This window comes from Rhinopithecus bieti, unplaced genomic scaffold, assembly GCF_001698545.2.
Source record: "Rhinopithecus bieti isolate Rb0 unplaced genomic scaffold, ASM169854v2 scaffold_13617, whole genome shotgun sequence".
Classification (NCBI taxonomy): Eukaryota; Metazoa; Chordata; class Mammalia; order Primates; family Cercopithecidae; genus Rhinopithecus; species Rhinopithecus bieti.
Window position 1 is genome coordinate 1,253,861 of NW_016807714.1, and position 13,755 is coordinate 1,267,615.

At 54.6% G+C, this 13,755-nt stretch overlaps 2 protein-coding genes across 2 annotated transcripts; both read left to right on the forward strand.

The window, feature by feature from the left end:
• The first annotated feature begins 582 nt into the window (after positions 1 to 582).
• LOC108536588 (glycosylphosphatidylinositol anchor attachment 1 protein) lies at positions 583 to 4,191 on the forward strand. Its single transcript, XM_017883481.1, is given in 13 exon segments — positions 583 to 862; positions 1,174 to 1,353; positions 1,439 to 1,550; positions 1,760 to 1,907; positions 1,985 to 2,086; positions 2,180 to 2,344; positions 2,347 to 2,375; positions 2,458 to 2,654; positions 2,767 to 2,920; positions 3,088 to 3,183; positions 3,334 to 3,524; positions 3,616 to 3,786; positions 3,925 to 4,191. Coding segments are annotated over 13 exon segments (1,863 nt in total). The 5' UTR covers positions 583 to 788; the 3' UTR covers positions 4,169 to 4,191.
• LOC108536590 (glycosylphosphatidylinositol anchor attachment 1 protein-like) lies at positions 4,186 to 6,193 on the forward strand (the record flags this gene model as incomplete). Its single annotated transcript, XM_017883483.1, has 7 exons — positions 4,186 to 4,314; positions 4,397 to 4,593; positions 4,705 to 4,858; positions 5,025 to 5,116; positions 5,265 to 5,459; positions 5,551 to 5,721; positions 5,859 to 6,193. Coding segments are annotated over 7 exons (1,182 nt in total), but the record flags the coding sequence as incomplete, so codon positions are not given.
• Between the last annotated feature and the right edge of the window lie 7,562 nt (positions 6,194 to 13,755).

Here is a 13,755-nt window from a genome sequence, read left to right on the forward strand (position 1 = left end):
CAAAAAAAAAAAAAGGAAATCATTAGTGATTCTAGTTTTGCCATGACCTTCTGCTTTGTGATCTTTTGTCGCCCTTGAAGCATGTGATCTCTGTGACTCACACACTATTGGTACACTCCCTCCCCTTGGAAAATTGCTAATAAAAACTTGCTGGTTTTATGGCTGGGGGGCATCACTGAACCTGCCGACATGTGATGTCTCCCCCCCGGACACCCAGCTTTAAAATTTCTCTCTTTTGTACTATTTTCCTTTACTTCTCAGACCAGCCCACACTTAGGGAAAATAGAAAAGGACCCACGTTGAATATCGGGGGTGGATTTCCCGTGATACTGCCGGGCTCATCACCTCTGACTCCTGCGTGCCTTCCAGTGGGCGATATCTCGCTGCCCCTGACCAGCTCGGCCTGCTGTCTGGCATCTTCTCTGCTCTCCTCCGGCTGTAGGGCTACCTGCCTCCCTCCGGGGCGGTGCACTGCGGGTCCGACTCTCCCGGGGGCAGCGCCTAGCGGACTCCCCAACCCGCTCGCGTCCTTCCGGCTTCACCAGCACCGCCCACCCTGGCGCCAGCCGCTGTCTGGGCTTGCGCGCCGCGGGCAGTACAGGGTGTTGCGGGCGCTTCCTGTGCTCCCGACATGCGCGCCGCCGCGGGCGCCGCTGGGACCGGAAGTGCGGGCGAGCGCGGGTCCCCGGGTCTGACAGGAGCAGCCTGCGGGCACCGCGGCGGTAGTTGGAGGCGGCAGAGGGTCCGGAGGCGGGAGAGGGTCCGTCGCCGCGCCGCTCTGCCCCGCCATGGGCCTCCTGTCGGACCCCGTTCGCCGGCGCGCGCTCGCCCGCCTCGTGCTGCGCCTCAACGCGCCGCTGTGGTGAGAACTGAGAACAGGGCCCGGGGAGGCGGGACCCGAAGGCCCTGGAACTCGCGCTGGCGGCGGCCCCTGCGCGGTGCCCATCGAGGGCCGGGGCCGCTCCGGCTGCTCGCGCCCTTCCGCTCCTGCCCTCTGGAAGCACTGAGGGTATCAGGCCCAGGCTCCGCCCTCCGGTCCGGCGTCCCGATGCCAGGACTCCGGGTTTAGGTCTCTCAGACCCGCGCGATCGACCCCGGGTGCGGAGGCTGTGGCCTCGGGTCCGCGTCGCAGGACCCGCTGACGCGCCGGTGCCCCTCCGTCCCCTCTCACAGCGTGCTGAGCTACGTGGCGGGCATCGCCTGGTTCTTGGCGCTGGTTTTCCCGCCGCTGACCCAGCGCACTTACATGTCGGAAAACGCCATGGGCTCCACCATGGTGGAGGAGCAGTTTGCGGGCGGAGACCGTGCCCGGGCTTTTGCACGGGACTTCGCTGCCCACCGCAAGAAGTCGGGGTGAGCGGCAGAGCAGGGCGTATGGGGCGAGCAGTGGTGGCTAAGGCCGGGGAGCTCTGCTCAGAGGCTCCCTTCGTGTCTGCAGGGCTCTGCCCGTGGCCTGGCTTGAACGGACGATGCGGTCAGTAGGGCTGGAGGTCTACACGCAGAGTTTCTCCCGGAAACTGCCCTTCCCAGATGAGACCCACGAGCGCTATGTATTGGGGGAGTGGGGTGTGCCTGGGCCCAGAAAGCACCTTGGAGGGAGGGGTCTGGGCTGGGTATCACCTTGGTGGGTGTCATGGGGCCAGGAAGCTCAGTGGGAGGGAAATCCCTGGTGGGCATTGGAGGGCTAGAAAAGGGGGGGGGGCTTCAGCCCCCTACCACAAAGTTACACTGAGGCTCCCCTCACTGATACTGCATGCAGATGGTGTCAGGCACCAACGTATACGGCATCCTGCGGGCCCCGCGTGCTGCCAGCACGGAGTCGCTGGTGCTCACCGTGCCCTGTGGCTCAGACTCTACCAACAGCCAGGCTGTGGGGCTGCTGCTGGCACTGGCTGCCCACTTCCGGGGTGAGGCTCAGGGTTGCTGGCCATGGAGGGGTTTGGTCAGTGCCCCAGACCCTGCTGATCCTGCTTCTGGCCTCCAGGGCAGATTTACTGGGCCAAAGATATCATCTTCCTGGTAACAGAACATGACCTTCTGGGCACTGAGGCTTGGCTTGAAGCCTACCACGATGTCAATGTCACTGGTAGGTTCTCTTGTCCTGCATGCTCTGGTCTGCCTCTCAGGGTCACTGTCCTCACCAGATCCCCCATCAGCGTTCATTCACTTGCTTCTACAGGCATGCAGTCGTCACCCCTGCAGGGCCGAGCTGGGGCCATTCAGGCGGCCGTGGCGCTGGAGCTGAGCAGTGATGTGGTCACCAGCCTCGATGTGGCTGTGGAGGGGCTCAACGGGCAGCTGCCCAACCTTGACCTGCTCAATCTCTTCCAGACCTTCTGCCAGAAAGGGGCCTGTTGTGCACGCTTCAGGGCAAGGTGGGGCTGCCTGCCTGCCTGAGGGCTGAAGGGCACAGGGTCTGTGGGAGGGGCTGTCTCATCCTGTCCTGCACCTCTAAAGCTGCAGCCCCAGGACTGGACGTCATTGGATGGACCGCTGCAGGGCCTGCAGACACTGCTGCTCATGGTTCTGCGGCAGGCCTCCGGCCGCCCCCATGGCTCCCATGGCCTCTTCCTGCGCTACCGTGTGGAGGCCCTAACCCTGCGGGGCATCAATAGCTTCCGCCAGTACAAGTATGACCTGGTGGCAGTGGGCAAGTAAGTAGTCTCTGGTCCCCCCTTTCCATGCCCAGGACGATGTCCAGCTGGGGCAGAGTGGGGGATGGCCTGGTGGCTGTGGCCAGCCATGAACCTGCCCCATACCTGACAGGGCTTTGGAGGGCATGTTCCGCAAGCTCAACCACCTCCTGGAGCGCCTGCACCAGTCCTTCTTCCTCTACTTGCTCCCCGCCCTCTCCCGCTTCGTCTCCATCGGCCTCTACATGCCCGCTGCCGGCTTCTTGCTCCTGGTCCTTGGTCTCAAGATATCCTCTGCCCCTTGCCATGTACTTGTGACCAGCCTCCAGTCTCCTCAACTCTAGGCTGGGGAGAGTCTTCCATCCTGATGGGGGGTGGGGTACAGGGGTAAGCCCTGGGTCCCCCTCTGGGCAGATCCCATTACACCTCTTGTTGGGGTCCTTGATTGGGCTACGCTCTGGAACTGTGGATGCAGCTGCATGAGGCCGAAGTAGGCCTTGAGGAGCCCGGGGGGGGCCCTGGCCCCAGTGTCCCCCTTCCCCCATCACAGGTGATGGCATCCCCTTCTGTTGTTGGAGTGGGCTTCCAGGGTCTGACTGGTGTTTAGTGTTGCAACTTAGCCTCAGCTGGTGGGATGGTGGTGGTCTTTGGGGATCCCCTGGCCCCAGGGCCCATCTCCAAGAGCCTGTGTGCCCTGCAGGGTGTTGGGCTGGCCTCGCTTGTGGCACCTCTGCTGATCTCGCAGGCCATGGGACTGGCCCTCTATGTCCTGCCAGTGCTGGGCCAACACGTGGCCACCCAGCACTTCCCAGTGGCAGAGGCTGAGGCTGTGGTGCTGACACTGCTGGCGATTTATGCAGCTGGCCTGGCCCTGCCCCACAACACGCACCGGTGAGAGGCTGGGCTGGTTTGGGGGGTGGGGTTAGAGGTCCCTGGACATGCAGACAGTCTGTGGGTTGCCTCTGAGCCCTTTGTCTTGCAGGGTGGTAAGCACACAGGCCCCAGACAGGGGCTGGATGGCACTGAAGCTGGTAGCCCTGATCTACCTAGCATTGCAGCTGGGCTGCATCGCCCTCACCAACTTCTCACTGGGCTTCCTGCTGGCCACCACCATGGTGCCCGCCGCGGCGCTTGCCAAGCCTCATGGGCCCCGGTATGTATGGATCAGCCCCACTTCCCCCAACGCCTGTGCCCTCATCACAGACCGCACCCTCATTCAGTAGCCCTTTCCCCCACCTTGGTGCCCATGCCCCCACCATGGAGCCTACCCTGATGTTGCTTCTCCACCCAGGACTCTCTATGCTGCCCTGCTGGTGCTGACAAGTCCAGCAGCCACGCTCCTTGGCAGCCTGTTCCTGTGGCGGGAGCTTCAGGAGGCGCCACTGTCACTGGCCGAGGGCTGGCAGCTCTTTCTGGCAGCGCTGGCCCAGGGTGTGCTGGAGCACCACACCTACGGTGCCCTGCTCTTCCCACTGCTGTCTCTGGGCCTCTACCCCTGCTGGCTACTTTTCTGGAATGTGCTCTTCTGGAAGTGAGATCTGCCTGTCNGAGCAGTGATGTGGTCACCAGCCTCGATGTGGCTGTGGAGGGGCTCAACGGGCAGCTGCCCAACCTTGACCTGCTCAATCTCTTCCAGACCTTCTGCCAGAAAGGGGGCCTGTTGTGCACGCTTCAGGGCAAGGTGGGGCTGCCTGCCTGCCTGAGGGCTGAAGGGCACAGGGTCTGTGGGAGGGGCTGTCTCATCCTGTCCTGCACCTCTAAAGCTGCAGCCCCAGGACTGGACGTCATTGGATGGACCGCTGCAGGGCCTGCAGACACTGCTGCTCATGGTTCTGCGGCAGGCCTCCGGCCGCCCCCATGGCTCCCATGGCCTCTTCCTGCGCTACCGTGTGGAGGCCCTAACCCTGCGGGGCATCAATAGCTTCCGCCAGTACAAGTATGACCTGGTGGCAGTGGGCAAGTAAGTAGTCTCTGGTCCCCCCTTTCCATGCCCAGGACGATGTCCAGCTGGGGCAGAGTGGGGATGGCCTGGTGGCTATGGCCAGCCATGAACCTGCCCCATACCTGACAGGGCTTTGGAGGGCATGTTCCGCAAGCTCAACCACCTCCTGGAGCGCCTGCACCAGTCCTTCTTCCTCTACTTGCTCCCCGCCCTCTCCCGCTTCGTCTCCATCGGCCTCTACATGCCCGCTGCCGGCTTCTTGCTCCTGGTCCTTGGTCTCAAGATATCCTCTGCCCCTTGCCATGTACTTGTGACCAGCCTCCAGTCTCCTCAACTCTAGGCTGGGGAGAGTCTTCCATCCTGATGGGGGGTGGGGTACAGGGGTAAGCCCTGGGTCCCCTCTGGGCAGATCCCATTACACCTCTTGTTGGGGTCCTTGATTGGGCTACGCTCTGGAACTGTGGATGCAGCTGCATGAGGCCGAAGTAGGCCTTGAGGAGCCCGGGGGGGGCCCTGGCCCCAGTGTCCCCTTCCCCATCACAGGTGATGGCATCCCCTTCTGTTGTTGGAGTGGGCTTCCAGGGTCTGACTGGTGTTTAGTGTTGCAACTTAGCCTCAGCTGGTGGGATGGTGGTGGTCTTTGGGGATCCCCTGGCCCCAGGGCCCATCTCCAAGAGCCTGTGTGCCCTGCAGGGTGTTGGGCTGGCCTCGCTTGTGGCACCTCTGCTGATCTCGCAGGCCATGGGACTGGCCCTCTATGTCCTGCCAGTGCTGGGCCAACACGTGGCCACCCAGCACTTCCCAGTGGCAGAGGCTGAGGCTGTGGTGCTGACACTGCTGGCGATTTATGCAGCTGGCCTGGCCCTGCCCCACAACACGCACCGGTGAGAGGCTGGGCTGGTTTGGGGGGTGGGGTTAGAGGTCCCTGGACATGCAGACAGTCTGTGGGTTGCCTCTGAGCCCTTTGTCTTGCAGGGTGGTAAGCACACAGGCCCCAGACAGGGGCTGGATGGCACTGAAGCTGGTAGCCCTGATCTACCTAGCATTGCAGCTGGGCTGCATCGCCCTCACCAACTTCTCACTGGGCTTCCTGCTGGCCACCACCATGGTGCCCGCCGCTGCGCTTGCCAAGCCTCATGGGCCCCGGTATGTATGGATCAGCCCCACTTCCCCAACGCCTGTGCCCTCATCACAGACCGCACCCTCATTCAGTAGCCCTTTCCCCCACCTTGGTGCCCATGCCCCCACCATGGAGCCTACCCTGATGTTGCTTCTCCACCCAGGACTCTCTATGCTGCCCTGCTGGTGCTGACAAGTCCAGCAGCCACGCTCCTTGGCAGCCTGTTCCTGTGGCGGGAGCTTCAGGAGGCGCCACTGTCACTGGCCGAGGGCTGGCAGCTCTTTCTGGCAGCGCTGGCCCAGGGTGTGCTGGAGCACCACACCTACGGTGCCCTGCTCTTCCCACTGCTGTCTCTGGGCCTCTACCCCTGCTGGCTACTTTTCTGGAATGTGCTCTTCTGGAAGTGAGATCTGCCTGTCGGGGCTGAGACAGAGACTCCCCAAGGACCCCATGCTGCCTCCTTCTGGGGAAATAAACGAGTGTCTGTTTCAGCAGCTATTTGAGCTCCTGGCCCCCTGTCCATGTAGGGCCCCAGGGCATGGGGGTGAGAAGCCTCTGCCTGCAGGGCTTGGCATTCCCTCACCTCCTCCCTGGCAAGGGCTGCTGTAGTCCACTTACTGGGTAGCATTCCTGCCAACTAGGGCTCTGCTGCTGCATCAGCCCTGGGAGGTGAGCCTCAGGTGCACTCTCAGCCCTGGAGGGTGCCATGCAGGCTCGGAGGGCTGTGTGCATTGCTGTGTGGTACTGTGCCAGGAGTGGTGCTAGGAAGGAGAATACACCATGGCCATGGTTTGAGGGTCTGCCAGGAGCTGAGGCACCCAGAAACCACCTGACACCATCTTTACTGCTAGGACTAAGAGGCTGGAGCTGGGAGCCCTACAGAGGAGGCATGGCATGGGGCCCAGGCAAGGCCAGCGCCTTGGTGTGGGATTGGGATGGAGCAGGGAGGAGCACCCGGCCTGGCTTCCTCAGAGTTGAGTCAGCCCAGGTGAGATGCCCACGAGGGGCTGGGCAGGCAACACAGTGGAGCCAGCACCCAGGAGCAGGTGGGGCACGGGGACAAGAGCCCCACGGGAGAGGGCACTGATGGGCCAGCGAGGAGAGAAGCAGGCTGTCGTACCAGGACTCTGAAAGGAATTGGGAAGACCACCGTCTGTTCCGAAAGAAAGGAAAAACCTGTGGCCTTTTGGTGATGCCAGGGCCACGTCAGAGACCTTGGTGCTGCGACTAGAGAGCCCTCTGGTCACAGGAAGGCAAAGGTGCCACAGTCACACGCAACCAGGCACAGGCCTCGGCAATCAGCCATGCTGTCTGGAGAAGCCACGGCATCTTAGAATCAACTTAGGGCCTGGCTCCTTTCAGTACAATGTCCCCAAATGGCCTGTTGTCTGGGAGGTCCCGAGGAGAATGCCCTCCCTGTGCCCCACTCCCTAGGCCACTGCCTCTTCACTGGGGCATGTCTTCCTGCGGGAGGCTCCCCTTGACATGAGGCCCCTGGTGTTGGGGTTTAGTCTATTGATGGGGCTCCACAGTTGGGGCATAGGCAGAGGGCTGCCAGGGTGAGCACCTAGGCGGTTTCTAGACCTTCTGTAGAGGAAGCGCACGCCTGCTGGGTGGCCTTATGTTCTCTGTGTCTAGCATTGTTTGAGGATCAGTGGGGATGAGGGGTATCAGGAACCCCACTGTGACTGGTAGCCTCATGATTAACTTGCCTGTCTTCAGCCCCCTTGTCCCAGAAGTTGGAGCCTCTAGTCACTTTCTCCAGTGAATACCTCTGAGGTTGGGTGGATGCCTGCAGTCCCCACCCAAGCCTGGCTGGTTTCACCTGCCTCTCAGTAGCCCTAGGAACACCTCCTAGGTGGGCATCACAGGGGCCTCGTCTGCTAAATCAGCAAGGGAGATTCATCTGTCAGTCTCCTATTTTCCAAGAAGAAATCTCTGTTGTGGTCTCCTGTTCTCTTTGTAAGATGACATCTGATACAAAATCACCCTCCAGGCATTTTAGCTGGGCTTTGACCTCAATTGTGTTGTTTTTGAGATGGAGTCTTGCACTGTAGCCCAGGCTGGAGTACAGCAGTGCAATCTCGGCTCACTGCAACGTCCACCTCCCTGGTTCTAGCAATTCTCCTGCCTCAGCCTCCCAAGTAGTGGGATTACAGAGGCCCACCACCATGCCTGGCTAATACTGTATTTTTAGTAAAGATGGGGTTTCACCATGTTGTCCAGGCTGGTCTCAAACTTCTGACCTCAGATGATCTACCCGCCTCGGCCTCCCAAAGTACTGGGATTACAGGCATGAGCCACCACACCTGGCAGCCTCAATTGTTTTTTAACAAGACTTTGGCAGTCACTTAAAGCACAAATCATGAAAATACATACATGGGGCGGGGGGAGCTAAAGGATACCTTGCTTGTGTTCTGAGTAGTTTGTGCAGAATTCTCCCTGCCTATACAAGCATTGAAAGGGAACCATGGGAATGGCAAGGTTGCTTTGTTAGGAAGGTAGGATTTCTGTTCTGATTTTTCAGTAATGACATGGGTTCAGACTCCATGTTTCTCCCTCCCTGATTTTTTTTTTTTTTCTTTTTTTTCCTTTTTTTGACAGAGTCTCACTGTCGCCCAGGCTGGGTGCTATGGTGAGATCTCAGCTCACTGCAACCTCCACCTCCCAAGTTCAAGTGATTCTCCAGCCTTAGCCTCTGTTATATGTGAACTGTTTATTTAGAAGCAGAATGCTTGTTCCCTGTTACCATAAGGAAAGATCAGCATTCGGACCAAAAGTTCTCTCAGCAACTCAATTTTACTTTCTGCAGAAAGGGTGCTTCTTGCAGATGAAACAATGGTGACAGCAAACCTGAATAAAGGAGGGAAGCCATTTTTATCTCTTAGGCAGCTTGTCTCTGCTACTCTGTCCTGTCTCCGTTGGCTGGAGCCAGACCTCACAATCTAAACTGAACCCGATGGGCTAACAGCTTAAAAACTTTTTTAAAGGACTTAGAAAAGTAATAATACTCGCAAATAAGGAAGGGGCATAGACCGCAAGCTGGGACGTGCCTGTGAGCACGTCCAGCACAAATATCTTGGCTAAAGTACAAGGAGAGAGAATGTCCTTATTCCTCTATATCGAACAGCTAGATAGGATAGGGCTTAACAAAGAGTTATTAGCACAAAGCAAGGTGGCTTGAAGGAAGTTAGTCTTTAAACACTTATAATTTATTTTTTAACAAGGGAATTTTTGAAGAGGAAACTTTCTAATTTCTACAGCCTCCCGAGTAGCTGGGATTACAGGCGTACACCACCACGCCCCACTAATCATTTTATATGTTTACAAATATTTTGGCTTCTTCCAATGTCCACGTTCTTACCAACACTTGCTAGTGTCCATCTTTTTTTTTTTTTTTTTTTTGAGATGGAGTTTTGCTCTTGTCACCCAGGCTGGACTGCAGTGGCGTGATCTCGGCTCACCACAACCTCCGCCTCACAGATTCAAGCGATTCTCCTGTCTCAGCCTCCTGAGTAGCTGGGATTCCAGGCATGCACCACCACGTCCAGCTGATTTTGTATTTTTAGTAGAAATGGGGTTTCTCCATGTTGGTCAGGCTGGTCTCAAACTCCCGACCTCAGGTGATCCACCCGTCTTGACCTCCCAAAGTGCTGGGATTACAGGTGTGAGCCACCACCCCCACCCCTGCTAGTGTCCATCTTGTAGATTACAGCCATCCTAGTGGGTGTGAAGTGGCATTGCATTTTCATATTGATTTGCATTTACCTAATGATTAATGAAACTAAAGCATCTTTTCACGTTATTATTGGCAATTGGTGTATATTCTTTTTTTTTGAGACAGAGTTTTACTCTTGTTGCCCAGGCTGGGGTGCAGTGGTGTGATCTTGGCTCACTGCAACCTCCACCTGTGGGGTTCAAGTGATTCTCCTGCTTCAGCCTCCCGAGTAGCTGGGAGTGTAGGCATGTGACACCACGCCCAGCTAATTCTTGTATTTTTAGTAGAGACAGGGTTTCACATGTTGGCCAGGCTGGTCTGGAACTCCTGACTTAGTGATCCACGCACCTCGGCCTCCCAAAGTGCTGGGATTACAGGCATGAGCCATCGCGCCTGGCCTGCCTATGTTTTATTCTGAGAATTTTCTGGTTTTAGGTCTTAAACTTAGATCTTTGATTATTTTTCAGTTCTTGTAAATGGTGTATAAATGTTGTGAGGTAAAGGAGCCAACTTCATTCATTGGCATTTGTTTTGCAAATCATTGTTGGCTTTTGTTTTGTTTTTTGGTTCTTTTTTTTTTTTTTTTTTTTGAGACGGAGTTTCACTCTTGTTGCCCAGACTGTAGTGCAGTGGCTCGATCATGGCTCACTGCAACCTCTGCCTCCCAGGTTCAAGCGATTCTCCTGCCTCAGCCTCCTGAATAACTGGGATTACAGGCATGCACCACCACGCCCAGCTAATTTTGTATTTTTAGTAGAGATGGGGTTTCTCCATGTTGGTCAGTCTGGTTTCGAACTCTCGACCTCAGGTGATCTGCCCGCTTTGGCCTCCCAAAGTGCTGGGATTACAGGCATGCGCCACCACACCTGGCTAATTTTGTATTTTTAGTGGAGTCGAGGTTTCTTCATGTTGGTCAGACTGGTTTTGAACCCCTGACCTCAGGTGATCCAGCTGCTTCGACCTCCCAAAGTGCTGGGATTACAGGCATGAGCCACCATGCCTGGCCGTTTTGTTTGTTTTGAGATAGGGTCTCAACTCTGTTGCCTAGGCTGGAGTGCAGTGGCATGATCACAGCTCATTGCAGCTTTGACCTCCCCAGGCTCAGGTGATGCTCCCACCTCACCCACCTGAGTAGCTGGGACCACAGGTGTGCACCACTCTTGGCTTTTTTTTTTTTTTTAAGACAGTGTTTCGCCATTTTGCCCAGGCTGGTCTCCTGGGCACAAGCAGTCTACCTGCCTTGGCGTCCCAAAGTGCTGGGATTACAGGCATCAGCCAGCATGCCCGGCCCTGTTTGCATTTGAATATCCAATTGTCCCAGAACCATTTGTTGGAGAGACTCTTTCTCCATTGGTCTCAGTACCCTCGTTAAAAAAATCAGATGACCATAGATGTATAGTCACAGACTTTATTTGTGGGCTGTCAATTCTCTTCCATTGATCTATATGCCTACCCCTCTATCAGTACTAACATTTACTATAAACCTACGATAATCAAGTTTTGAAATTGGGAGATATGTCTTCCAACTGTTTCACCATTTTAGCCAGGCTGTTCTCGAACTCCTGACCTCAGGTGATCCACCTGCTTTGGCCTCCCAGCGTGCTTGGGATTACTGGCATTAGCCACTTCACCCAGCAAGCCTCCATGGTTTGAGAGGAGAAATCTTTTGTTAATTATGTTGAGAATTCTTCTTTTTTCTTTCTTTTTTTGTATTTGTTATTATTACTATTTTTTTTTCTGAGAAGGAGTTCCACTCTTGTTGCCCTGGCTGGAGAGCAATGGCGCAATCTCGGCTCACGGCAACCTCTGCCTCCCAGGTTCAAGCGATTCTCCTGCCTCAGCCTCCAGAGTAGCTGGGATTATAGGTGCATGCCACAATGCCCGGCTAATTTTTTGTGTGTTTTTAGTAGAGACGGGGTTTTGCCATATTGGCCAGTCTGGTCTTGAACTCCTGACCTCAGGTGATCTGCCTCCCTTGGCCTCCCAAAGTGCTAAGATTACAGGAGTGAGCCACTGCGCCCAGCCAATAATTTTTATGTGACGAGTCACTTTTCTCTTGCTGCTTTCAAGATTTGTTGTCTTTCAACAATTTGTTTTATGTCTTCTTTATTCTACTTAGTGTTTGTTGAACAAAAAAACTAGATGTGCAGATTCGTATTTTCATGAAATTTGGTACGTTTTGGCCTTTTTTTCTTTTTTTGAGACAGAGTTTCGCTCTTGTTGCCCAGGCTGGAGTGCAATGGTGCAATCTTGGCTCACTGCAACCTCCACCTCCCAGGTTCAAGCAATTCTCCTGCCTCAGCTTCCCAAGTAGCTGGGATTACAGGTATGCACCACCATGCCTGGCTAATTTTGTATTTTTAGTGGAGTCGAGGTTTCTTCATGTTGGTCAGACTGGTTTTGAACTCTTGGACTCAGATGATCTGCCTGCCTCGGCCTCCTGAAGTGCTGGGATTACAGGCATGAGCCACCGTGCCCAGCCTTGGCCATTATTTTTTTTTAAGTATTCTTACTCCTTTCTCTGTCTAGTCTACTCCTGGGACTGAAATTATGCACATGTTGGTATGCTTAATAGCGTTCCACAGGTCTCTGAGGCCCAGTTCATATTTCTTTCTTTTTTTAAATTTCTCTTCCTCAGACTTCCCTTTGTATAGAGCCTCAAGGTCAGCCAGAGGTGAACGTTTAGGGCTTTTTCAGGTCTCTCCTGAGTATATCCATAGTCCTCCGTGTGTATATGACTTGTATTCCCAAAAATGTTTTGGGCTTTACAGAGCCCCTGTGGACATCTCATTCCCTTGCTCTTCCTTGTTAGCTTTTTGTGTAGTCTACTGTTTGTGGCAACTGTTACCCATCACCTCAGGCAGCTGGCACTGGGCAAGCCCTGAGTGATGTGGTAGGAGCCTTCCAGGAGCCATCAGACACGTTCAATAACTGAGGTTCTATGCGAATGAGGGCATTTTGCTCCCACATTAACTAGGAATGTGGGTTCTTATTTCCAAGATTACCACTGAGCTGGAGGACAGGGTTGAACCAGGCAGGGAAAGCTACAGCCCTTAAAGGCCACTGTTCTTACTGATAGTCACCTGTTTAATTGAATAACACCCCCTGGGATGATGAAAGCCTTTGATTAATTTCCATAGCTCTGTAAAAGTTGATTCTGATCATTTTGCTATGTTTTCTTGCTCTTATTGGGCGCGGGGTGGACACATTTTTTAGGGGTCCTCCATTTTCACTCACAACTAGTTTTTAATTTTTATTTTATTTTATTTTTTCTTGAGACAGTTTCGTTCTTGTCGCCAGGCTGGAGTGCAATGGTGCCATCTCTGCTCACCACAAGCTTGGCCTCCTGGGTTCAAGCGCGTCTCCTGCCTCAGCCTCCAGAGTAGCTGGGATTACAAGCATGTGCCACCACACGTGGCTAATTTTCTATTTTTAGTAGAGATGGGGTGTAGAAAGTAAAAAGTTTCCTCTTCACAGTTTCTCTTCTTGTTAAAGAATAAATCATACGTGTTAGAATAGTTTCTTTTACAGACTAACTTACTTCAAGCCTCCTTGCTTTGTGCTCAGAATTCTTTAAGCTTTATCCTATGTAGCTGTTAAACATGCTCACAGGCAGGTAGTACATTCTATGTCCTTGTACCTTAACCAAAATAGTTGTGCTGGACGTGCTCACAGGCATGTTCAACTCGCAGCCTATACCCCTTCCCTGTTTGGCATAAGCAACTTCCTCTTTTCCTCTGTTCTCCCTTGCCTTTACCTATTTAGAAAAGTTTTAAATTATTAGCCAGTCAGGTTTTATTTTAGATTGTGCAGTCTGGCTCCAGCCAACGGAGACAGGACGCAGTAGCAGGGACAAGCTGCGTAAGGGATAAAAATTGCTTCCCTCCTTTATTCAGGTGTGCTCTCGCCATTGTTCCATCCATGAGGAGCACCCTTTCTGCAGAAAGTAAAATTGACTTGCTGAGAGAGTTTTTGTCTGAATGCTGATCTTTCCTTATGGTACCAGGGAACAAGCATTCTGTTTCTAAATAAACATTTTACATATAACACAGGGTTTCTCCACATTGGTCAGGCTGGTCTCAAACTCACAACCTCAGGTGATCTGCCCACCACAGCCTCCCAAAATGCTGGGATTACAGGCGTGAGCCACTGCACCCAGCCTAGTTTTTAAATTTTATTTGCTTTTTTTTGAGACGGAGTCTCCCTCTGTCACCCAGGCTGGAGTGCAGTGGCTGGATCTCTACCCACTGCAACATCCACCTCCCGGGTTCAAGTGATTCTCCTGCCTCAGCTTCCCAGAGTGGCTGGGACTACAGGCACGCACCACCACGCCTGGCTAATT